Raw genomic sequence first — 23,236 nt, 5'->3', positions numbered from 1 at the left:
CCTTCTCTCTCTCCTTCCTCCCATCTACCACCAGGATGAAGCTCTCCCTCCTCCCCTTCCTCCCTCTCGCCTTCGCCCTGCCCAACCAACTCGTCTTCCCCTCCTCGAAGACGTCTAACCCCCTCTCCAGCCTCCCCGAGAAGTTGCACACATGGTATGAGAACGGCCGGGAGTGGGTATCGAAGAATGGCATCACCTATGAGTTCGTGACGCATCCCGAGTTTCCCGAGTACAGTATCCGGGTCACCGAGCCGACGTTGTGCGATTCAACTGTACAGCAGTACTCTGGGTATCTCGATATCAGTGACGGAAAACATTTGTTCTTCTGGTGCGTCTCACAACTCGAACTACGCCGTAGAAAGTACTGACACGTGTATATATAGGTTCTTTGAATCTCGCTCGAAGCCGAGCGAAGACCCGCTCGTCCTCTGGCTCAACGGTGGCCCCGGCTGCTCCTCCATTACCGGACTCCTGTTCGAGCTCGGCCCCTGCATGGTCTCCGACGAAGGGAAGAATACGACATTCAACCCCTATAGCTGGAACAAGAACGCGAACGTTATCTTCCTTGACCAGCCTGTGAATGTTGGGTTCTCCTACTCGGACGACGGGACTGGTGTGAATACGAGCCCGGTGGCTGCGGAGGATGTGTGGACTTTCTTGGAGATGTTTGTCACTCGGTGGAAGAAGTACTCGGAGGTCCCATTCCAGTGCGTGAAAGTTAAGTATATGGGCGTGATGTAGCTGACGTGCACATAGTATCTCCGGCGAGTCTTATGGCGGGACCTACCTTCCCAACCTTGCACACGTCATCCACTCACACAACAAGGAAATCGCCGCTTCCCCAGCGACGTTCGCACCCAAACAGCTCCACGCGCTCAACTTCAAGTCTATACTCATTGGAAATGGTCTCACTTCGCCTCTCATCCAGTTCCCTGCTGTGGCGGAATACGCGTGTGATGGCCCATACCCGGTGTTAGAGAAGGACGGCCCAGAATGTCAGGCGCTGTACAGCAAGATCCCTACTTGCGTGAGGTTGATCGAGTCCTGGTATGTATGCGTCCTGTTGTGTCTGCTATTGAGACTGATGACTGTCATACAGCTACAAGTACAATAACCGCCTGACATGTGTGCCTGCCAGCATCTACTGCTGGTCCCAGATGTACGGCCCCTTCCAGAACCTCGGCCTAAATCCCTACGATGTCCGTCGCACCTGTGACCGGGAGAAAGATGGTAGCCTCTGCTACAAGGAGCTGACCTGGATCGAGTCATTCCTCAATACTGAAGCTAACAAGATAGAGCTTGGCGTGGACACGGAACGCGGCTACCAGGGTTGCAACAACGACGTCAACCGTGCCTTCTTTTCTCAAGGCGATAGCATGCACGATACTGCCGCTCTTCTCCCTCCTCTACTGGAAGACGGAATTCGCTTGCTCATCTACGCCGGCAACGCCGACTTTATGTGCAACGCGATTGGCAACCTCGAGTGGGTCGTAGCGCTCGACAACCCCTTCGCGTCCGAATTCCGCAACCAGACCAATGAGCCCTACGCCCTGCCCAGCGGGAAGATCGTGGGAGAAGTACGCTCTGCTGGGGGTAAGGGAGCGGGGAACCTCGCCTATGTCCAAATTTATGAAGCGGGACATATGGTACCGTACGACCAACCAGAAGCGGCGCTAGACATGTTCGAGCGGTGGATCTCTGATGTCCCTTTGACGGTGAAGGAGGTCGACATGGAGGAGATCCCGTTCTTGGGCTGGTGAGCGGCGGCAAGTTTGACTGCTGGGAGTTAGTGGCTTTAGTGGAGGATTCCGTCGCGGGCTGTCTGGGAGCGGTACCAGGAGTTATCTAGATATTGGTGCATGTATGGGATGATTGAATGGACGAAGCTTGTGCTTCGAACAACTTTTAGCTACGTACAGTAGTGACGCTTTTCATGCCCGGGCCAAAATCCAAGACGTTGTGTACTTCTGGCTGTATTTCACATTTCAAGTGTTCTTATGACTCTGGAGCGAGTCACGCTTCAAACGGTCTTCTTGAGCAAGAAGCAGGCTGTGGAACAAATGGAGGAGAGTTTTCTGAGGACACCTAAGATGCTTTGGTTGCCCAGGAGAAGCGACCACGGGTACATAACGGCATATACCTATTGCCTTTACTGATGTGGTCTTTCATCACTGAGACATTTTACAGATCAGATCTGGATAGCCTTGCTTCTAGCCAAGTCCAATTCAATTCCCCCCATAAGTCTAGAAATCGTTCCAATGAAGCAACACCTGGTGACGCCTCCTTCAAAATAGTACATACAAAATGTCACCCACGCGAGCCTTCCGAGGCAAGGCGCTCCTAACGCAACTTCTGCCATGCCGGCACTTTCTTGTCGACGTTGACGTTGTTCTTCGCGGGCTGCGTGCCCTCTTCTGCCCTCTTTTGCCACTGGGCCACCAGCTTGTTCACGCCCTGGAAGGTCGTATCCACGCCATCGGATGTCGCAGACGGCGGCCCCGGGGAAGGGTTAGCCCTGCGTGGTGTTGGTGACACAATGCTTGGTGTGGGTGGGGAAAGCTCGACAGGTTGCAATATCACAGGCGCGGGTTCAGGAACAGCAGCAGACTTGGGTGCAGGTAGGGGCATTCCGATCGGAGATATCGGTCTCATGGGCAATCCGGCTTGTGCTGGGGAAGGTACTCGCTTGATTTGCTGTGGGGAATTTGTCGGTGTGCTGAGGAACGAGGACTGTTTTGTCGGAGACGGAGGCTTTGCAAGTCCAGGAAGAGCGCGGGGTTTATAATCCCCAATCGTCTCTGAATTTTGCCTCAGAGGCATCAACGGAGCTCTCTCAGGTACAGAGGACAATTTCGCCAGGCCGGGCAGACCGACATGAGCCTTGGGAGGGCCGTGTATGCTGCCGATACCTCCGATGGAAGTATTAGCTAGAGTTCGACGACGGCCGAGAGCGGCATTTGCACCGGACGCTGGTAAACTGATAGCAGATTCCTTGGTGACTTCAGTCGTTGCCTCAGAACGGAGAGGAGTAAGAGATGATATGGAAGCGGGATTCTTCGAAACTGCGGCGGGCAGAATGGTGGGAGGGAGAACGTTCTCTGTGATCTTCTCTGCCGGAAGGCTTTCCTTGGATGGCGACTTCGGGGCAGGCTTTGACACGGTCGAAGAATTGAGGGCCTCGTACTTTGACACCATGTCAGATATTGAGCCTCTCCTGGTCGAACGTCTCTCTGCAGCTACAGTCGATGTGTCTGGTGGGGGCTGTAAGGAGCCCATCGTCTGCATCATTGAGCTGGACAAGAACATCGACTGGGGTCTTGGCCTTGACGACGATGTAGTTGACGGGGGAGTTGCACCGGGGTTCGACTGTTGTCCGTTTCGATTCAGGAAATACGAAGGACGCGCGGGAACAGCTGACATCTCCTCGTTTGCTTCGTCCATGATGTTGGGGGAGGGGAGAGGGGAGCGCCGTGGCTTCTCTTCAGTATGTGATGCCTGAGCGTCAAGCCCTGCAAGATCGGGGAAGCGCGCGGCAAATATCTTTGTAGGGCTATCGGGGGCTACAGGCACGTTAGTCTTCGAAACATCTGGCTCCTTAGATAATGCCAAGACCGCCGGCTTTCCTGCAACAGGCTTTAGACCAGCCGGCTTCGGCGGGTCAGGCTTAGGTTGCTCAAACTGGCGCCTGAGGGTCCGGATCGCCCCGCCTTTGGCATCCTCAGGGCCACCGTCGTCGTCTGACGACTCCTTCCGGCGATGCCGAATTTCGATCGGGCTCCAGTTGTCCGTCAGAGTAGGTGGTGGTTTCCGATACGAAGTGTCGACTTTGGTACTGGCCGGCGCAGGTTTCTCTACATTGCGCAGGAAAGATGGCTTCTCGTTCGCCATGGGCGTATCTGTGGCCTTGAGAGATGGTGGCGAAAACACCCCTGATTGCGGACGTGTGGGCAGCTTGGGCGGTTCGCCGTCAGTACGACCAGCTGAAGCACTGGGATTACTTGCTGACTGGGCCACTGCCACCGAGCGTCGTTTAAACGGCGAGGTTCTTCTCATCCCTGCCTCAGTGGGCGAAGAAAGGGACGCCTTTACCGGCTCAGGTGACCGGACAAACTGTCTTAGAGATGCCATGGACGCTTCAGAGGTTTGTTGGGCCAATACAGGTGCAGCCGTTGAGCTATTCGACTTCAATTCTGTCGGTTTCGCAGCGACACTAGGTTTGCTGGGGGCTGCCGGTGCAGCGAGGGTCGGATCATCCGCATCGAAGCTTCCAGTAAGCCAGTCTTTCGGTTTCGTCGGTCTCTTCTCCGGTGGCTTGGATTCGTTCAGTGGCTTCGGTCCTCCCAGAGCCAGAGGCGCATGTTCGTCGTCAGCAATAGTACCAGAGGAGGAGCGCTTCGACTTCCTCTTCCGTGGCTTAGCAAAGTCTGCTTCAAGCTTCTTCATAGGCGGATTCGTTCGCTCAGGCATGGCAGCTTTGGCTCCTACGTCGTTTCTGGAGGCTGGGGTCGCTGCGAGCGTTGGTGCTGGCTTTCGTTGCACAGAGCGAATAGCCACTGCAGGTTCAGCGCTCACCGGCCTACCTACCATGCTTGGTCGCGTGGGAAGAGACGGTGCGGTGGCCGTCGAGGGAGGGGAAAGCATACCGCCCTTGGGCACTGAAGTGTCTCTCACGCCTGTCGATCTCGAGGACACGGGTTCTAGGCGCACTTGCCCACCTGCAGCAAGCTTGGTAGGGGATGCACCCTTCTTCGTAAGCCACGGCGTTTCTACACCTTTGGTCTCCCCATGAGTGGTCTTGGTAGGCGATACGTCCAGGAAAGGCTTGCTACGCCCAGCGGCCGCAGTGGGCGGGGAGAAGGCTGCGTCGAGCTCATCGATAGAAGGGAACCTATTTTCGGCAGATGAGAAGGGCTCGAGGTCCTGCTGTGCCTGCCGGGGGGAGCGGAAAGCTGGCGTGCGAGGTTGGGACTGCAGGAGCGGGGCTGTACTGGAAGGAGGGGGAGAGACGAGGCTTAGGGAAGAGGAGGTAGAAGGGGACGGAACAGCGATGGAACTGAGGCGAACGGCTGGTTTTGGTGCTAGAGAGGGTTTCGGAGCTGGGGAAGGCCGTTCTTGAGCTGGTGGGGAGGTGAGAGGGGTCATCCCGCCGGCTGCTTGACCAAGTTGGCCGATCCTGGTGGATACGTAACTGGGTTTGGTAGCCACCGCTGGCTTGTGCTGTCCTTCACCGAACGGTAGTTGAGGATGCTGTGATGCAGGTGAGGTCGTAGCCGGTGTGAACGCAGGTGAGATCTTCCCCTCCCCTCCCGGACCGCGCATGGCTGCTCTCAAGCCCGCTTGCCTGCTTCTCTCTGCCTGCTGAGTGTCTCCTAATATGTTTCCCCCATTTCTACCCGTGGCGGGACTGCTCCGCGCTCCAGGGCCGGAGATGTGTGTTCGGAGCGAATCCAAGGGGGTTAGGGAGGAGAGGATCTGGTCTCGGGCTGTGATGGCGGCGGTGAGGGATGAGGAGAGGGGGGCAGACCGGAGGGCGGCGGTTTTGAGTGGTTTTGTGGGCGAGAGAGGAGGAGGAGCGGATATGTTCTGAATACGTGCAAATGTATGCGTTAGCGCCTTTCGCGGAATGTGGTAGGAACAACGCACATAATGGAACTGACTTCTCGTGCCCTGCATCCTATGCACCTCTTCAAGAAGCTCAAACACGCTAGGCCTATTGGCCCCTCTCTCCTGCAGCATGCGCCCGATAAGCCCATTCATCTCCTGAGAATACACTGGATAGCTCGGAATCTTGTAGCTGGCAGTGAGGATCGCAACCGGCCCGTGCGCCTCAAACGGGGTAGTATAATAGCAAAGCTTGTAGAGGAGGACACCAAGCGCCCAAACGTCGGACTTGGTATCGATCGGCCGGCGCTGGGTGACATCTACCATCTCCGGTGCGCGATACTGCAGGGTCGTGTGCTTATTTACGTCCGCTTCGAGCAGGCGCATCTGGACTAGGTTGGTCGGAGGCGCGGAGACGGCTGCGGCGGAGCCGAAGTCGCAGAGTTTATATAGTGTTGATGAGGATTGGAGGATGTTTTCGATTTTCAGGTCGCGGTGCAGGAGCGGAGGCTTGAGCGCGTGCATGCTGGCGACGCCCTGGACGAGGGGCAGAGTGTTAGTTCCATTCTTCACTTGTGAACGCAGCCACGTACCTCACAAACATCCACAAATATCTGCAGAATCTCCTGTTCCGTCAACCTCTCCCTCAATCTCCGATTCATATAATCAATGATCCCTCCTCCAGCACAGAACTCCATCAGTATGAGAACCACGCTGCTCCCATCCGCCTGGGGCTCGGAGGTGGCCGAATGCAGTTGTACAATGTTAGGATGTCCACGGAGGAGTTTCATCACTTGTACTTCCATGCCGACTTCGCGTAGGTGTTCATCGGAGGCGCATGCGATACGCTTCAGTACGTGTCGCGTTTCGCCTTTTATAGGGGATGAGGTGTTGACCAAGTAGACGTGTGCGTATCCACCTATTCCGCATCAAGAAAGATGATTTCAGCTGAGGAATAGAAATAGAAACCGAAACACACCCTCAGCAAGATACCGTTCTACAACTACTTCGTACTCCCCTATCTTGAGTCGTTGGCCTGCCTGGAGCGTGCCCTGGTGGGCGAGTGGCACACGCGGGTGAACAACAGCCACAGGTATGGTGGGCACCATCCCTATCGCCGCTTGAGGGAATTGGAATGGCATTCCCGCTACGGGAAAGGATTGGGGCCCCGTGCGAGGGGCGTAGATTTGCGGTTGGACGTTCAACATCGTGTCAGGGACCAGTTCGCGACAAGTGGAGTAAGAAGTAAACAAGACGAGAGTTATAGCACAAGAAATGGGTATTTAGCCAAAGTAAATCAGTAGCCAGGTAATAGAAGAGTCACAGTGCGCAATTCCGCAGACAAAATTGAGGAAGAGTTGAGCGCTGGATGTTGGTAGCACTTGTGCAGCAGATGGTTGCCTGACCGCTGTGCCGTTACCCTCACACGCGGAATGAATGTTCCTGTTGGTGACGCCCCAGCGGACCCTGATTGGCCCAGCCACACCATTCCTATATTTGAACAAATACCTCCGCAAAGGGATAGTTTCTTTGTGCTTATGTAAGAGGATGATCAGGGTTCTGAGCTGAGATTTTTGGGATCGCCACTTTGAAAGGGATACCATCGACGTTATTGACTGTCGGACATTAAAAGGGCGTTCTGCCTCAACGAGAGCAGAACATACACAATGGACATCGCCCATCCTCTCCCCTCTACCGTTGCATCTCTCTCATTCTCTTTTCTCTCAACAGACGACGTACGCCGAATATCCGTCAAACAGCTCACGAATCCAATATTGCTGGATGACCTCAACCGGCCAACTATTGGAGGGTTGTATGACCCTGCACTGGGGCCGTCAGGGAAGAACGACATGTGCGTTATTCTCCCCTTCAGAAGTTGATAAACGGTTTAACAGGTTGACAACTCGATAGATGTGCGACCTGCCGTCTGACATATTTCACCTGCCCGGGCCATTACGGCCACATCGAGCTCCCCTCTCCTGTGTATCATCCTCTCTTTATGATCCCTTGTTACACACTCCTACGGACGTGCTGTCTATATTGCCACAAGTTCAAGGTCTCGCGAATAACGGTGCGTCGCCCTGTTCTTCCCGAGCATATCAATTCTAATATATAGCCCAGGTTGCGAGATGCGCCGCCAAACTCCGCCTCCTCGAGCACGGGTTGCTCAAAGCCTCCCTAGCGGTAGACGATTTCTGCCCCCTTGTTAAAAAGGGCGACGCAGGCTCTCCCTCCAAGCCGCAGTCTCTGGCTAATGCCGACTCCGACGCATCCGACTCCGAGGCCGAGGACGCAGTGCAAGAGTCCCAAGTGGAGCTGATCAACAGGCTTAACGTGTTCGTCATGCTCACTTTGAAAGAGGCAGCAAAGGGCAGAGAGGACGAGCGACTGCAGAGGGATCGGTATAAGGATAATCTGGTCTTCCAGGCTCGGAAGGCAGTCATCGCACAGTGGTGGAAGGAGGCGACTGTTAAGAAGTGTTCCTCCTGCGGAGCGTGCGTCTGATTCCCTTGTATTTGATATCGCGGCGCCTGAATCTGATGCATAGGTTTGCAAACACGTTCCGCAAAGAAGGGCATACGAAGATCATCATGTATGCTCTGACGAAAAAACAGCAGGACATACACGACCAGACCGGGCGCACGATCGAAGATGTGCATATCACCCAGCCTAAACTAGAGAGCGAGCGTGCACGTGCAGCGGCCAACAGCCAAGGCACCGGAGACGTAGAGATGCGGGATGCGGACGGGTCCGAGAGTGAGGAGTCCAGCGGCCCAGAGACCCCTGACGACGACGACGACCCTATGGAGGCCGTCGAAGAGCAGCTACCCAAAGCCGCCAACGGCACCCTCAAGACCTCCCGTGGTCGGTCAGAACGCGTCCTCTCCGCGTCCGAGGTGCGCGCCCACCTCCGCCTCCTCTTCCAGAAAGAGGTCACTTTAACTTCCCTCCTTTACGGCCGACACGGTCCGTATGCCCTCGTCCATTCCCACACCGGCCTAGTCCAAGCCAACGCGGACATATTTTTCCTCAGCGTCCTCCCTGTTCCTCCTACGCGATTCCGCCCACCCGCAAAGATGGGTGAGCAACTATTCGAGCACCCCCAAAACGAGCTCCTTGCCCGCGTCCTTGCCACTTCTTACCGTATACGGGACGTGAACGTCCAGCTTGCTGAGATAACTCGGAAAGGCAGCGCTGCTGGGCCGGAGGAGACAGACAAACTCTTGGCGGTGCTGTTTGAGCGGTTGGTGCAGCTCCAGGTGGACGTGAACTCGTTCATGGATAGCGGGAAGAACCCCCAGCCTGTGAGGCAGGGGAAGAAGCCGCCTGAGGGTGTCAAGCAGAGGTTGGAAAAGAAGGAGGGGCTGTTCAGGATGAACATGATGGTAGGTCTATTCTCCTTCCGAGGTGGGATGGTGCTGATGATGTATGTCAGGGAAAACGAGTCAACTATGCCGCGCGCTCTGTCATCTCCCCCGATGTGAACATCGAGACCTCCGAGATCGGCATCCCTCCCGTCTTCGCGCGCAAACTCACATTTGCTGAGCCCGTCACCGCACAAAACCTCACCGAGCTCCAGCAGCTAGTGGAGAACGGTCCGCGCAAGTACCCTGGAGCGACGATGGTCGAATACGAGGATGGGAGCAGGCAGTCGCTCGACAAGCTCTCGGACTCGCAGAGAGCTGCCGTTGCTGCTACGCTTCAAACTGCTATGCCTGGGCGAGGTGGCGAAGGGCAGGGGATGATACGTTCTGGATGGGTGAACAAGAAAGTGTATAGGCATCTCAGGGATGGGGACTACCTGCTCCTTAACAGGCAGCCAACACTGCATAAGCCGAGTATCATGGCGCATCGGGCGAAGGTGCTTAAAGGAGAGAAGACAATTAGGCTTCATTACGCAAATTGCGAGAGCTATAATGCGGACTTCGACGGTGATGGTACGTTTCCTCTTCCTCTTCTTGCATATTGATGAATCAGGGAGCTGACGGTGTGGCAGAAATGAACATCCACTTTGCGCAGAATCATATTGCTCGTGCGGAAGCGATGAGTATCGCGAACACAGATAATCAGTACCTCGTTCCTAAGACTGGGGAGCCTCTGCGCGGTCTCATCCAAGATCACGTTGTCTCCGCATTCTTTATGACCGCGCAGGACACGTTCTTTACGCGTGAAGAATACCAGCAGATCATTTATGGTGCCCTGAGACCGGAGAATAACTATACAGGCGGGGGGATTGTCTTGACGGTGCCACCGACGATATGGAAGCCAAGACCGTTGTGGACCGGAAAGCAGATTGTGAGTATACGTGACCGAACCTCAAGCATGCTGACATTGATGCTTTCGCAGATCAGCACAATCCTTAAGAACATCACTCCTGCTCGGGCCGAGGGTCTCAACCTCCAGGCTAAAGCCAAGATTGGTGGCAACATGTGGCGAAAAGACTCTGAAGAAGGCGTTGTCCTCGTCATGGATGGTGAACTCATCACCGGTGTGATCGATAAAGCCCAGATTGGTGCATCGGCACACGGAATCACTCACTCGGTATATGAGCTTTACGGCCCTGAAACTGCTGGCAAACTCATCAGCATCTGGGGTCGGCTGTTCACGAAGTTCTTGCAGCATCGAGCCTTTACATGTCGCATGGACGATCTTCTGCTGTCTCCTGAGGGTGAAGAGAAACGCAAGAAGCTTATGGAGAGTGGTCAGTCTCTCGGTCTCAAAGCTGCCGTCAGCAACTTCCCAGATCTCGCCCAACTTGAAACTAGAGAGGCTGCCGAGCAGGTGAAGGACCGCATCAGTTCAATTCTCCGAGACGAGGTCAAGATGGCCGGATTGGATATGACTTACCGTGGGGAGCTCAATCAGCTCACAGTGGAGATCGAAAAGGCATGTCTTCCGGGCGGACTCGTTCGACCTTTTCCGGTTAATCACATGCAAGCGATGATCATGGCCGGAGCGAAAGGAAAACCGGTCAATGCTCGGCAAATCTCGTCTTCGCTAGGTCAGCAGGACCTCGAAGGTCGCAGACCGCCGGTCATGATCAGCGGAAAGACTCTGCCGTCGTTCCAGCCGTTTGAGACTTCTGCCGAGGCGGGCGGTTATGTCGGGAGTCGATTCCTGACGGGTCTCCGACCCCAGGAGTTCTATTTCCATTGCATGGCAGGCCGCGAGGGGCTTATTGATACTGCCGTCAAGACGAGTCGCTCTGGATATCTGCAACGCTGTCTCATAAAACATCTGGAAGGCGCCCGAGTTCATTACGATCACACCGTCCGGTCAAGTGACAATTCTGTCCTTCAGTTCCAGTATGGGGGAGACGCCCTGGATGTCATCAAACAGGCACAATTGACTCAGTTCGACTTTGCGGTCCAGAATTTGGAATCATACGTCAATAACTTCAATCCCAAGGATGTTTGGAATAAGCTCGACGTCGAGACTGCGCTCAGTCATATGAAAAAGGCGCTTAAGAAGCCTGGCAAACACACGCCAGTGCTGGCAAAATATTCACCCAGCCGCTTCTTGGGCGCTACTTCAGAAGCCTTCGCTCGAGAAGTGGAGACCTATATCGAGAAGAACCCGCGCGGCCTGATCAAAAAGAAGAAGGCCGAGGGCAAGTCCGGTATGCCAGCCGCCGCGTTCAGATCTCTCATGAATGTGCGGTATATGCGCAGTTTGGTGGAGCCAGGTGAAGCCGTCGGACTTCTCGCGGCTCAATGGTATGTCCTTGTCTAGAGATAGCTGGATGACTCACTGATGTCCTCATTAGTATTGGAGAACCATCAACTCAAATGACGCTTAACACGTTTCATTTTGCCGGCCACGGTGCCGCTAACGTGACCCTCGGAATCCCTCGTTTACGAGAAATCGTCATGACCGCATCCACTAAGCCGAAGACGCCAACGATGACAATTGTGATGAAGGCGTCCGATTCACCTACGGAACAAGTAGCCGCTAAGGCTCAAAAATTGTGCCAAGCTATCAGCCGAGTGACTCTCGCTGATCTTGTGCATAAGATCACGGTAAAGGAGCGTATTGAAACCGCTAACGTTCCTGGGTCCCTCTCGCGTCATAAGAGCTACACCGTAACGCTCGACTTCTTCTCCAAAGAAGAGTACAAGGAAGAGCACAACGTATCGCCAAGACAGGTTTTGGCCGCGTTAGGAACGAATTTCGCACTTGTGCTGAAAAGGGAGATTGCTGCTGAGCTGAAGAAGATCAATGCCGACTTCAAGGGACAAGCAAGCGGAATTGGAAAGGGCAAAGCTCCCGTCGACGATGACGCTCCTGCCGGTGGAGATCAGGACGAGGATGATGCTGAACCTCGACCTGCGGCCCGCAACATCAATGAAGACGCAATGTCCGATGGAGATGGGGACAACGACGATGAGAAGCGTGCGGTACAGATGCGGCAGCAGGCAACATACGATGACGAACGGAGTGATCAGTCTGACGACGAGGGGATGTTCGACGACGCCGCTATCGACGCTGAGATAGCTGACGATGATGAGGACGACGAGAATACTCTATCTCGTGCCAACCCAGACGAGATCGCCCAAGAAGTCCTTCTGGATGCTCAGACAGAGGAGATGCGTGACCTTTTCCTCGAGACGGTACCCCAGGCTACCAGGTTCAATTTCAAGAAAGGGATCTGGTGTGAGCTGGACCTCCAATTCCCCCTCAGCGCGCCCAAGCTCCTCCTAGTCGGGCTAATCGAGCGCTGCTGTGCGAACAGTGTTGTGCGGGAGATCCCTGGACTGCAGAACTGTTTTGTCGTCGCGGCCGACGCAACCAAGCGGAACATCCAGACCATCGCCGGGGAAGCAGAGACAAAAGTCGACCTCTCCCAGATCCAGCTCATGACAAATGGGTGTAACTTCCCCGCCCTCTGGCAGATCCTGGACGACAGCGTCGATCCCGATCTGATCTACTCGAACGATATCAACGCCGTTCTCCAGCATTACGGCGTCGAAGCAGCGCGGTTCGCGATCGTCCAGGAGATCAGGGCCGTTTTCTCGACATATGGTATCGAGGTAAACTTCCGGCATCTCCGGTTGATAGCGGACTATATGACCTTTGACGGCGGGTACAAGCCGTTTAACCGGTCTGGGATCGCGACGAGCAGTTCTCCCCTACTTAAGGCGTCTTACGAGACCACGGCGTCCTTCTTGTCCGACGCGACGCTCTACGGTGACTTTGACGATCTCAGCTCTCCGTCGGGGACGATCGTCATCGGGAAACCGTCAAACATCGGTACAGGAGGGTTCGATATCGTTGCTCCCGTTGCTTGATCTAGACTACACGTGTATCACTACATAGCATATCCATACCTGCCAGGAACATACAATCTAATACATATCGGTTCATCTCCTTTTGATCACTCAAGCATCCTTGAGATCCACGACGTTCCTCGGCCTCGCTCCTCCGTCCTTCCATTTCCAAAACGCAGTGTAAGGCGTTCCCCTCCTCTCGATAATCCCAACCACATACTACACAACGTCCACATCAGCTTCCCGAACCCCGCAGAGCCAAACCCAAGAAGCAGACATACCTTCCCCAGCACGGGCATATGTTTCGCCGCATGCCCCGACCCGCAGGTAGCGACGACCAGTCCCTCAAATCCCGGCACATAATCGACAAGAAACTCGTTCTCAGGCCCGTCGGTATACCAGCACAGCCTGGAAGACTGGACGGGCACGCCCTGGAGCTCGGGGAGAAGCTCGGCAATGGTAGAGGTTACCATTCGGGTTGCTAGTTCAGGAACTTGGGAGGGGTAGACGGGCGTAGACGCTTGCTGTTGTTGCTGCTGCTCCTGGTCTGGAAGGAGGTTGGTGAACTGCTCACGCCGGCTCAGCCTTTCCCAATGGACAAGAATAGGACCCAAGCGCGGCAGACCTTTGTACCCCTATACCCAAACTTAAGCTTCCCGTCCCTCATCCGTGGCAGGATGTAGAGCCCGCTCCTCTCCCCCGAACCCCAGATGACAGCCGGGAACCGCTTGGGGTCGAATCGCGCCCAGAGGTCGGGCCGGGAGGGAGGGAGCTGGAGGGTAACTAGCGTGCCGGCTGTGGCGGTCGCGCATGCTCGGGACTGGAGTAGAAGGAGGGGTGTGTAGGCCCCCGCTGGGTGCTGTGAGCGAGAGCGAATGAATTGAGGGCAAGGACGTACTGGCTACGACTACCAATCCTGCTTCCCGTTCCCCTTCGGCAGTGAGCACGCCAACCACTTTTTCCTTCTCCTTCTCCCCCTCGGCTTTGGTAGTCAGGAACCGAAGTACCTTCCCCTGGTTTCCAGAGCTGAATTTCACCCCTTGCTTGATACAGAGATCCCACATCCAGAGACAGGCTTTGTCCATAAGGACATACCCAGCGGTAGAATCGAGTACCCCTGCCATGCCCTTCCCCTTCCCAGAGGGAAAAGCCGGATCTCCAAAAACACAAAACCGGTCCTTCCATTCCGGGTCCGCGAGCGCCCGTTCCCTGTCCCCGGGGTCTTGGAGGCTAAACTGGCGCTCCCTATGTCCTGCCAAGTCGAAGTTGCCCAGCGTAGCCAGTTCGTGCGCGCTCAGTTCCCCGGTCCCGCTAAGCCGGAGGAGACCACACAGATGCACAAGCTTGTCCTCCGGTTCCAAGCCGGCGGGTAGCTCTCCAGGCCTGGAGCGCGAGATCTGCTCGTCCCATTCTAGCCAGATGGATTGGGCTTCGTATGCCAATTCCTGGTAGTGCACCTGTTCGCCATAAGAAGCCCGGAAGATCTTGTTTATGTCTGCTGAGGCGGAACGGGAGCCGTTGTCCGGCGAATAGAGGTGGGAAGGATGATCTTGCTCGTCTAGGACTGTTATGTTCTTGTAGCCTGTTGGCTGTGGTTAGAGGATAGGGAAGGGAAGAGAGGGAAGATGAGGAGATACCTTTGAGAGCGAGATGATAGGCTGTGCTTAACCCGAACACGCCTGACAACGCCGTCAGAGGTGAATAGATGAGTCAGTCTGTGCCTGGCTGTCAATGCGTACCTGCACCTATGACAATGATCGGCGTGCTATGATCGAGCATGTCTGACAATCATATGATAGTGATTGTGATCGTGTTGAGACTGTTTCATGTCCAGCGTATCATTGTATCATCGATGATATGATCAACGAAGAGAAGAATGTTGACGTAAGCGGGTGATCTGGTAAAGAAGCACAGAAGCAGAAGCACAGAAGCAGACCCTTTTCGCTTCATTTGGAAAAAACACGTTGGGGAGAAAAGTTTAAATTTGACTTTTCATTTCCTTTCATCCTTCCTTTCATCCTACTACTCCCAATGGCCGACCATCCGCGCTCCTATACCTTCTTCATCCGTGCTGTCCTCTTCCTCTCGGGGTTATACTGCCTCTGGGCAGTGCTCGACACCCAACTCCACCGATTTTACATCTTCCAGCCCGCGCCCCTCCAGGCCTTGGTGAGGGAAGCACTCGACCTCTACCCAGGGCAGAGCAGCACCAGCCTACAAAACGTGATCGATCATATCGTTCTCAACCTTACGGAGACACATGGGACAAAACATATCAACACCAACAGCAAAGAATGGTTTTTTAATAATGCGGGTGGGGCGATGGGCGCGATGTATGTCATCCATGCGAGCGTGACGGAGTACATGATCGTACGTCTGCCTCCCCATCTTCATCCCGCGTCGGTATCACGAGGGGTAGCAACGCGCTGACGGGTGACGACGTGCTGTTCTGCAGATCTTTGGGACGCCCCTGGGCACGGAAGGACATTCGGGACGCCATACGGCTGATGATTATTTCCATATCTTGCACGGCGAGCAATGGGCGTTTGAACCCGGGGCGTTGGAAAAGGAGGTGCGTACCCGGTCACTGTCACTAGGAGCACCGTCTCTCTATCAGTAACTGTATCTGTATCACTTCGTTCTCCGCTCTTCCGGTTTTCGCCCTACGTTTCCCTGTTTTCATTTCCAAGTCCGCCCAGGCTGACATGCCCTGACTCACGCACCCCAGGTCTACACCCCAGGGATGGTACATCATCTCCGGCGTGGGAGCATCAAGCAATACAAGATGCACGAAGGGTGTTTCGCGCTGGAGTACGCTCGTGGGTGGATCCCGCTCATGCTCCCCTTCGGTACTGCGGACCTGCTCACGAGCACGCTGGACTTGCCGACGTTGTGGGCTATGGTGTGGATTACGGCTCGGGAGATGGGGAGGAATTTACTCGCGGGCAAGTTTTGAGTTACAGTGCGTGCTGTGCCGGGCGAGGCCTTGGCGGTAGTGGCCATGAACGGCCGCAGTGGGTATAGGGGTGATTGTGATATCCTGAGAAAGGGAAATATATTCGGATTCGCTGTCGATCGCGTATTTAATATTATTCCTTGTTCTGCACGGAATTTCCTGTTCAACCGCGTGGATTTATCGTTGTTTGTGCGCCTGTGTGAGACCGATGGGCGTCTGATGGGCGCGTATCAGCCGCCCGGAGGTACAGCAACTTACTCTCTTGGGCATTTAACCCGCTAGGGTCTGACATTCTCCGAGAAATAATAATTTCGACCTACTGCCACTCCCTCTTCTCCTCCTCCTCGACCTCATCTCCTTCTCGTAGAATGGCAAAAGGTGGAAAGAACTACAACCCCGCAGACGCGTACCGTAAGTCCCCATCCATCTACCCCACTTCCCACCAACTCACCATCCACTCTGCGGATACAGGAAAAGCCCAGCGAAAGAAAGAAGTAGCCAAAGTGAGCCCTTCCCTGCCTCTGGACAAACCAAGACTAACAGGAGCAGAACAAGGAGTCCCGAAAACAGGCAAAGGAGCTCGCTACGGTCAAGAAGGATACGTCGGGTGCGTCGCGCTTTGTCGGATTTGGGCGAGGGCTTATGCGGTGCAGAGTACGAGGCTGAGATCCTTAGGCTTTCTGAACAAGGTGCGCCCTCCCTACATACATGATATGCAAGCCTGCTAATGCGTATATGTAGAGAAGACCACCCCCCTCTCCTTAGCGCAAAAATCCCGTCTTCAAGACCTACAATCCGAAGTGTCCCGGATAAACCACGCGAAAGAAGTGTTCCTCCAAGCCCACCCAGAGCAGCGCAGGCTCGTGCACGCCTCCAGACCGAGGCAGGCGAACCCGCATGGGGAAGTGAGGGAAGATAGGAGTCTGTTTGGGAAGAATGGACTGCCGCTGAGGCCTGAGAGGAGCGTGTATTATCATCCTGTTATGAACCAGTGGGGGATGCCACCGCCAGGCATGCCATATGTTGAACGCGGTACGTCTTCCTCCCTCTCCTCCCTTACCTATCCATTGGCCTCACCCCCTTCCCTGCCCGTACTCGACACATGCTAACACCAAGCAGACCCGACCCCAGAAGCAGACGACATGCAGCAAGACTCCGATTCCTCCTTCGACGCCGCCTCCCCCTCTGCAGAAGGTCTCGATCTCGAGAAGCTCGAATCTATCCCCCTCCCCCCAGGGCCCGCACCACGCAAGTTCATAGGCCTCCCGCCTTTGCCAAAAGGTCCACCGCCGATGCCTCCCCCCCTCCCGCCTGGGATGGGGATGCATGCTCCGCCTATGCCTGTGCCTATGCATGGGTTTGGGTTTGGGCCTATGGCGGTGCCTGGACCTGCAGGGGCGCAGATGCCGATGCCGCAGGGGTATCTTCCCCAAGGAGTGACCTCCGCAGCTCCGGTAACGTATTCCCATGCCCTGCCCCAACCTCAACCCCCCCACCCGCACCCGCACCCCCAGTCTCTCCCGCTTCCCCCCGCTTCCCTCCCCCCGAAACCTGCAGAAACGCGCCCAGAGCCCCTGCCTGCTGGCCCTGGAGGAAGCGCAGGGGCGACCATCTCCGCCCCTGCGGAACTGAGGGACTTGAAGAGGGAGGCGACGGCGTTCGTTCCGATGGCGGTGAGGAAGGCGGGGGCTGTGGGGAAGTAGCTAGGGGAGGTCGATGTAGGGCAGGACGGGCGGGATGCATGATGCAAGATAGTAGGATGTTGGGATAGCAGGATGTTGCCAAGTGGACACAAGAACACTGTACTGTATTTCACCTAATGTACCTCTACTTCCTCCTTCTACGCTCTCTGCTCCGTTTGTTCCTTCGCCTGCTCCATATCCACAACCCTAATCCTCACTTCTGCTTCTCCAACCCCATGCAAGACCACTCTTGCACTCGCGTTCCCCAACCTCTTCACCCTGCCACCGTCGACAGCCTCCCCAACAAGGTCGACCGTGCATAGTGAAGGGTCTGTAGGGAGGGGGAGGTTAAAGTCTGCTGAGAGCCGGGAAAGGATGTTCGAGGCTGTGACGGAGCCGTAGATCTGTTGGGAGGTGGGGGTGATTGGCCGGCGGGAGAAGAGGATTGGAGGCAGGGACTGGAGGACGGGAAGCAGGAGTGCCAGAGAGGGGGCCTGCGGTGCGCTTGTAGTAGTCTGCGCGATCGGCTGGGAACCGAATCAGCTCTCCTCCCACAGTAGCAGTACCAGTAGAACACACCTCCGCAACCACCTCCTCCACAGCAACAGCAGCCGCGAAGTCCTCCCCTCTAAACCCGCCTCTAGGCCGAACAACGTACTCCGCTCTATGCTCAGGAAAATACCAGGCACGCATCATCTGCCTCGGCACTTCGAGCACTGCGCCTGCGCGGCCGACGGCGGGTATGTCCTCCAGGAGTCGGATGAGGACGCCTTTTTTTGGACGGCGGTGTCGGGTGCCGCGCTGCGTTGATTGGATGGGTTATTAGTGGGTAGTGTAGATGTAGGAGGGGACGTACGGCTAACAAGGGGATTGAACGCTCGAGACGTGCTGGTTGTCGTGCGAGGATGAACATTGTTGAAAGGTGTAAAGAGAGTAAAGAGGAAATGAAGACCCTGACAGTAAATATTGTCTCCGTGACGCGTTGTAATAAATGTTGAATAAATACTTGTACAACAACTACAATTCTGAATTAACTTGTTACTTTGTTGTACACTTCTACTTGGGACAAGAATGTTCATCGGTATTGTAGGCACAGAATGTGCAGGAAAGTCATTCATCAAGCAGTACTTGATCACACGTGGTTTCACAGAGCTCTCACTGCCAAACGATCACAGACCGCGAGTGAATGGCGTACGTCCCACTCCCTCCCACCTACGCCCTCTAACTCCCAATACAACCCAGCATCTCTCAGGCCTCACCTTCCCCAGCGCAGAACACATGCTCGTCCACGCAACCCATAACTGGCAGGCGGACCACGTCACTCTCTCCCTGCGCACCCGCGCCCAGCTCGAGCCATTCATGAAGCGCCCATTCTTCCTCTTGGTCGTAGTCGACGCGCCTCTCCTTGTACGATTCCAGCGTTCCCAGGCCCTCGTTCCTGGGAAACTAGAGGACTTCTTAAAGCGAAACGATGAGTTCGTGTTTGGACCCCAGAACCCGCTTGGGGAGAGCTCGGGCACTGTAGACGCTCAGGGCGCTAGGGGGGGTGTGATGCACGATATTGTCCGAAGCTTGGTACACGTCAGTGTCGTGAACTCGTTTCACAGCGTGAGGGAACTAGAGGCGCATTTGGACGTGCTCAACTTACGGGACACGGAGCGTCTCCGCCCTGGCTGGGATTCCTATTTCATGGTGCGCCCCTCTTTCCCCTCGTTCCCAGCTTGAGGGCATGCGCTGATAGGAGCAGACATTAGCGCACCTCGCTTCCCTCCGCTCAAACTGTATGAAACGTCGTGTTGGCGCCATCCTCGTCCGCTCCCATCGGGTAATCTCAACGGGGTACAACGGCACTCCCCGCGGACTGCAGAACTGCGCCGACGGCGGGTGCGCAAGATGTAACGGGAGCGCGAGGAGCGGGCAAGCGCTAGAGGAATGCCTGTGTTTGCATGCCGAGGAGAACGCTTTGCTCGAAGCGGGGCGGGAGAGGGTGAGTGGAGGAGAGGGAGGAGCAGCGGTGCTGTATTGTAATACTTGCCCGTGCTTGAGGTGTAGTGTCAAGATAGTCCAGACTGGGGTGAGGGAGGTGGTGTACAACCTCGCGTATTCGATGTACGTCTTATTGCCTCTCTCGCTTGATGGTGGGGTGTCACTGACAAGAGAAGGGACGAAGCATCGGCAAGAGTGTTCAAAGAGGCGGGTGTGGCACTACGGCAGCACTGTCCGCCTGCATGATGCGTATATACCATAGATGTACTTACATACCCAATACAAGCCTGGCGTTATCTTCTATCTCCCAACTAGGCTCTCTCAGGAACCCAGGGAGGTGGACCTGTTCGTCAGGTAACAAGTCTTCCCCCACAGTACCGACAAGCAACAACCACACGGCATCCGCGTTCCTCTCCCGGAGGGCGCCGAACAGCTCCCTCCCCGCCGCCTGCAGCTCTCCCTGCGTCTCCCTAGTCAACAACCTCCGACAAAGCATAGCCATCTCCCACGTGTCCTGCTCTTTCAACCTCGCGCTACGCACCGCTTGTGTCAGAGTAGCCAGGACAGCGCAGTACAGCTTGTATGCTGTCGAGTACGGGTCTGCAACCAACGCGCCTTGCCTCCTGCGAGCCATAGCCGTCTGCCCATCAGCAGCAGCGAGTCGCAGCAGCAGTTTCCTAAATCGAGGCCAGACGTCGTCACTTACTCGGGTGGACATGAACTCCCCCGCGCGGGCTACGAGGGCGCACACGAGCGTGGCAGCCTCGAGTAGTACGAAAGGCTCTGGGTCTTCGAGCCTATTGAGGATGAAGGGCCAGGCGGAGTGGACGGAAGGAAGGAGGTCGGATTCCCTCAGAAGGGGAGTGGCGGATGTCAAGACATGTAACACTCGTGCGCGGATCAGAGGAGAGCCGTGCGTGAGGAAATAGAGCGATTTGGCAACGATTTGTTTGCCTAGCGCTTGGGATGGCGTTGGGGGAATCTCCTCGTCTTCCGGGGGCTTCTCGTCCTCTTTATCTGGAGATGTCCAGGGTTCTTGGGGTGTCGGGCCGAAGTCTTCCGGTTCTTCTGGTGCAGGGGGATCATCTCGGTGCCCATACCAATGCACGAAGCTAGCAAAATCCGAAACCTCTTCCTCTTCAGGTCTTGACGCTCCCTTCTTTGTTGGCGGGGGCTCGTCCGGCTCAAGCACGGAAATGACCTCACCCAAGACGGACATGAGGCCTTCGACCAGAACGCTGTATCCATGAAACTCGTCCAGCCTATCAAAGCATTGTTCAATAACGTCACCAGCTTTGTCGACCACGTCCTTTCCTACCACTCTGACAAGGACGACCAGTACGGAGGTCGCTTGTAGATCCAGTCTCGTCCTTGTGAGTCGGTGGGATACTGCGTCCAGTGCATAGTCAAAGTTTGACAACAGGAGATTGGCAGGACTTGCGTAAGACGTTGAATGGCTGATGACTTGCAAGGTGCACATTGCCGTAGCTGATACGGCAGGTATCGGGGAGACCAACGAATGCAGCACCGGGTATAGGACTTGGAGGAATAGGCTTCGATAGTTACTGGTGAGAACCTGTGATGAAAGTGCGAGCATATGGAGCGAAAAGGACGCATGAATAGGTATTAGTGATTGTCGTGAGCTTCGTGAACTCTGGGCCCCACTCCCTCGGGTGTCGTTTCGAAGGTCCAGAAGTGTTTGAATCTGGTTGATGCCAGAGACTCGTTCAATAGGCAATAGGCTGTCCTCATCTGTGGTCGCCGGAGGGACGTCTTCTTCGTCTCCGTCATCGTCGTTATCCCACAGTTCTGCCACATTTCTCGCCAACCACCTGCAGAACTTGCTCAGCGTTTTCCCTGGCGTCTCTCGGCCTCCTTCGACTCCAAGCTTGACGTTCGCAATACCCTCCAGCAGTCTTCCCGCAACCCATAATGCCGCCACACCCACCGCGGTTCTTCGCTTCCCCACAGTAACAAACCATTCCGCCGCATACAGGCCCTCCTGTCCCCCGGCCCTGCCAAAAGAACGAAACAGATCTTCCAGAGCGCGCAAGGTTTGGTGGGAGGTGACGTTCTTGAGCTCGAATGCGGGGAATTGCGGTAGTTCGGTTGGGCTGCTCTCGAGTAACTTCGACGCGTTAGTGTAGAGAGCTACGGGTGGAAGAACGAAATGCAGCGAATGGAGCAAGGAAAGTCCCCATTTCTCGATCCCACCGTTTGGGCCCAGAAGCTGGGCGACGCCATCTGCGAGGTGAGAGAGATCGGGCTCAAGGGCCAGCTGTGCCGCTGCGGTGATTTGTTGAGCCGCGGTCTGGATCTGGGAATCGAGGCCAGAGGGAAGATATCGGGGGAGGGAGGAAAGGCTGGTTGTCGTTATGCGAAGAAGGTGGGAGACTGCAGGGTTTGATGTGGAGAGGGATTCAATAAGGGCATGTTTTGCTCGGTCCGATATATCTGGGTACGGGGAGAGGGAAAGCGACAGAAGGATGGCGATCATCAACGGCACGATGTCAGGCAGTGATTCGGAGCATGCGCGGAGTAGAAGCGCATGTAACGTCGCCAGACCCTCTTGAGCCTGTGGTGATGGGTGTTTGAGCAGCGGATTCAGGCTATTGAGCGCCATCAGCAGCTGGGAGGAAGTCGCACGATACCACGCCTGCGATCGGGGAACGGTGAAGTGTTTGTGTGGTTGGGCTTTCTCCTCGGGTTTCGGGGTACTCGTAGCGTTCGCTGAGGCAGGAGTAGCCAAGTCGAGCAGGTCATCAAGAGAGGAGACGCTCCGTATGAGCCCCGCAGAACGGCAAACTTCATCCCCTATGCCTTTGACCATTGTTTGGGCCAGTAACTCCAGTGCAAGATTCACTACCTCTCCTCGCTGGTGCGCCGCCCTCTCCCGCCCGAGAGCAACTTTGGAGCACGAGCTGACCACACCTGGGAGAAAAGAGGGAACATGCGAGGTATCGAAGTAGCTCGTGATGAGGATGTTGAGGAGCTCGAGGGAGTGAATTTGGAGTGGCGCGTGTGGAGAGAGGTCAGTTTCCAGTAGCGAGCTGAGCGTCTGCCCGAGCAGGGATAGGTGCTTTCCTTGTGCAAGCGTGCGGAATTTAGATAATCTGTCAGAGGCAGTAGTGCCGCTCCTGGCCTCTTCGTCTGCCCACGGTCGTAAGAGAGCGAGAAGCAGAGTAACAGCAGCATCTTTCGTTTCGTCGTCCCTTGCGCGTCCTTTGCCTTTGCCCTCCTTCCCATCTCCCAGATCTAGCAGCACGCTCCCCCCGAGGATCCAGCACTGACTCCATTCTCCCTCTTCTGGATCACACACCCACCACCACTCCTCCCATAATAGAGCCATGCATCGGAGCACTTGCTCAAGCACTTGGTCTGGGATGGCAGCGGAAGTGTTGCGCCGCAGGATCGAAGAGAGTGGGAAGAAAGCATATGAGATAAGTGAGGGAGTGAGAACTTGAGGGGTTGATAGTAAGGATAAGAGGGTCTGATTCAGTGTTGAGAGGAGGGATAGGACGATGGACGTAGAGGTGGGTGAGAGGAGAGACTTGCCCAAGAGGGCGACGCATGTTGGCTTGAGCTGCAAAGAGGCTCAGCGGAATCGAAGGTTGTGACACACTAATAACGCACCTTCTGGAAAGCCTCTTGTACTCGCGCCTTATCTTCATCATATTCGTTCATGATGATTGTAAATACGCATATATTTGAAGCATGGGGAAAGATATCAGTGAACGCCGTCA

At 55.4% G+C, this 23,236-nt stretch overlaps 10 protein-coding genes across 10 annotated transcripts; 5 read left to right on the top strand and 5 right to left on the bottom strand.

Moving 5' to 3' along the window:
* Positions 1-35: 35 nt before the first annotated feature.
* Positions 36-1,951, top strand: DACRYDRAFT_78475 (carboxypeptidase C; the record flags this gene model as incomplete). Its single annotated transcript, XM_040776345.1, has 4 exons — positions 36-328; positions 384-707; positions 757-1,047; positions 1,100-1,951. 4 exons carry the CDS (start codon positions 36-38, stop codon positions 1,758-1,760), a joined length of 1,569 nt encoding a protein of 522 aa, XP_040629519.1. The 3' UTR covers positions 1,761-1,951.
* Positions 1,952-2,237: 286 nt separating this feature from the next.
* DACRYDRAFT_21665 (uncharacterized protein) lies at positions 2,238-2,685 on the bottom strand. Its single transcript, XM_040772488.1, has one exon. The coding sequence runs from the start codon at positions 2,626-2,628 to the stop codon at positions 2,341-2,343; it is 288 nt and encodes a 95-aa protein (XP_040629518.1). The 5' UTR covers positions 2,629-2,685; the 3' UTR covers positions 2,238-2,340.
* Positions 2,686-5,664: 2,979 nt separating this feature from the next.
* DACRYDRAFT_78471 (kinase-like protein) lies at positions 5,665-6,710 on the bottom strand (the record flags this gene model as incomplete). Its single annotated transcript, XM_040776344.1, has 3 exons — positions 5,665-6,138; positions 6,195-6,520; positions 6,581-6,710. Coding segments are annotated over 3 exons (930 nt in total), but the record flags the coding sequence as incomplete, so codon positions are not given.
* A 511-nt stretch (positions 6,711-7,221) lies between these two features.
* Positions 7,222-12,890, top strand: DACRYDRAFT_115656 (subunit of DNA dependent RNA-polymerase; the record flags this gene model as incomplete). The annotated part of the gene is made up of 8 exons (XM_040770049.1): positions 7,222-7,453; positions 7,513-7,672; positions 7,723-8,096; positions 8,150-8,987; positions 9,038-9,539; positions 9,599-9,897; positions 9,949-11,318; positions 11,369-12,890. The coding sequence occupies exons 1-8, from the start codon at positions 7,269-7,271 to the stop codon at positions 12,888-12,890; spliced, it is 5,250 nt and encodes a 1,749-aa protein (XP_040629516.1). The 5' UTR covers positions 7,222-7,268.
* Positions 12,891-12,980: 90 nt separating this feature from the next.
* DACRYDRAFT_106688 (FAD dependent oxidoreductase) lies at positions 12,981-14,648 on the bottom strand (the record flags this gene model as incomplete). The annotated part of the gene is made up of 6 exons (XM_040768314.1): positions 12,981-13,088; positions 13,151-13,435; positions 13,495-13,721; positions 13,768-14,451; positions 14,507-14,548; positions 14,609-14,648. 6 exons carry the CDS (start codon positions 14,646-14,648, stop codon positions 12,981-12,983), a joined length of 1,386 nt encoding a protein of 461 aa, XP_040629515.1.
* A 252-nt stretch (positions 14,649-14,900) lies between these two features.
* Positions 14,901-15,912, top strand: DACRYDRAFT_78461 (C-8 sterol isomerase; the record flags this gene model as incomplete). The annotated part of the gene is made up of 3 exons (XM_040776343.1): positions 14,901-15,239; positions 15,325-15,441; positions 15,598-15,912. The coding sequence occupies 3 exons, from the start codon at positions 14,901-14,903 to the stop codon at positions 15,823-15,825; spliced, it is 684 nt and encodes a 227-aa protein (XP_040629514.1). The 3' UTR covers positions 15,826-15,912.
* A 270-nt stretch (positions 15,913-16,182) lies between these two features.
* On the top strand, positions 16,183-17,528 carry DACRYDRAFT_115653 (uncharacterized protein; the record flags this gene model as incomplete). Its single annotated transcript, XM_040770048.1, has 6 exons — positions 16,183-16,236; positions 16,297-16,328; positions 16,375-16,432; positions 16,479-16,514; positions 16,567-16,857; positions 16,945-17,528. The coding sequence occupies exons 1-6, from the start codon at positions 16,194-16,196 to the stop codon at positions 17,526-17,528; spliced, it is 1,044 nt and encodes a 347-aa protein (XP_040629513.1). The 5' UTR covers positions 16,183-16,193.
* A 137-nt stretch (positions 17,529-17,665) lies between these two features.
* On the bottom strand, positions 17,666-18,420 carry DACRYDRAFT_106685 (uncharacterized protein; the record flags this gene model as incomplete). Its single annotated transcript, XM_040768313.1, has 3 exons — positions 17,666-18,034; positions 18,087-18,308; positions 18,364-18,420. 3 exons carry the CDS (start codon positions 18,418-18,420, stop codon positions 17,666-17,668), a joined length of 648 nt encoding a protein of 215 aa, XP_040629512.1.
* Positions 18,421-18,578: 158 nt separating this feature from the next.
* DACRYDRAFT_51191 (uncharacterized protein) lies at positions 18,579-19,739 on the top strand (the record flags this gene model as incomplete). The annotated part of the gene is made up of 5 exons (XM_040775033.1): positions 18,579-18,702; positions 18,781-18,890; positions 19,041-19,199; positions 19,255-19,616; positions 19,670-19,739. The coding sequence occupies 5 exons, from the start codon at positions 18,579-18,581 to the stop codon at positions 19,737-19,739; spliced, it is 825 nt and encodes a 274-aa protein (XP_040629511.1).
* Positions 19,740-19,761: 22 nt separating this feature from the next.
* Positions 19,762-23,177, bottom strand: DACRYDRAFT_88412 (uncharacterized protein; the record flags this gene model as incomplete). The annotated part of the gene is made up of 2 exons (XM_040776851.1): positions 19,762-23,076; positions 23,127-23,177. 2 exons carry the CDS (start codon positions 23,175-23,177, stop codon positions 19,762-19,764), a joined length of 3,366 nt encoding a protein of 1,121 aa, XP_040629510.1.
* Between the last annotated feature and the right edge of the window lie 59 nt (positions 23,178-23,236).

This window comes from Dacryopinax primogenitus (genome assembly GCF_000292625.1).
Source record: "Dacryopinax primogenitus strain DJM-731 SS1 chromosome Unknown DACRYscaffold_7, whole genome shotgun sequence".
NCBI classification, from domain to species: Eukaryota; Fungi; Basidiomycota; class Dacrymycetes; order Dacrymycetales; family Dacrymycetaceae; genus Dacryopinax; species Dacryopinax primogenitus.
This window is presented reverse-complemented; position numbering and strand designations above follow the sequence as displayed.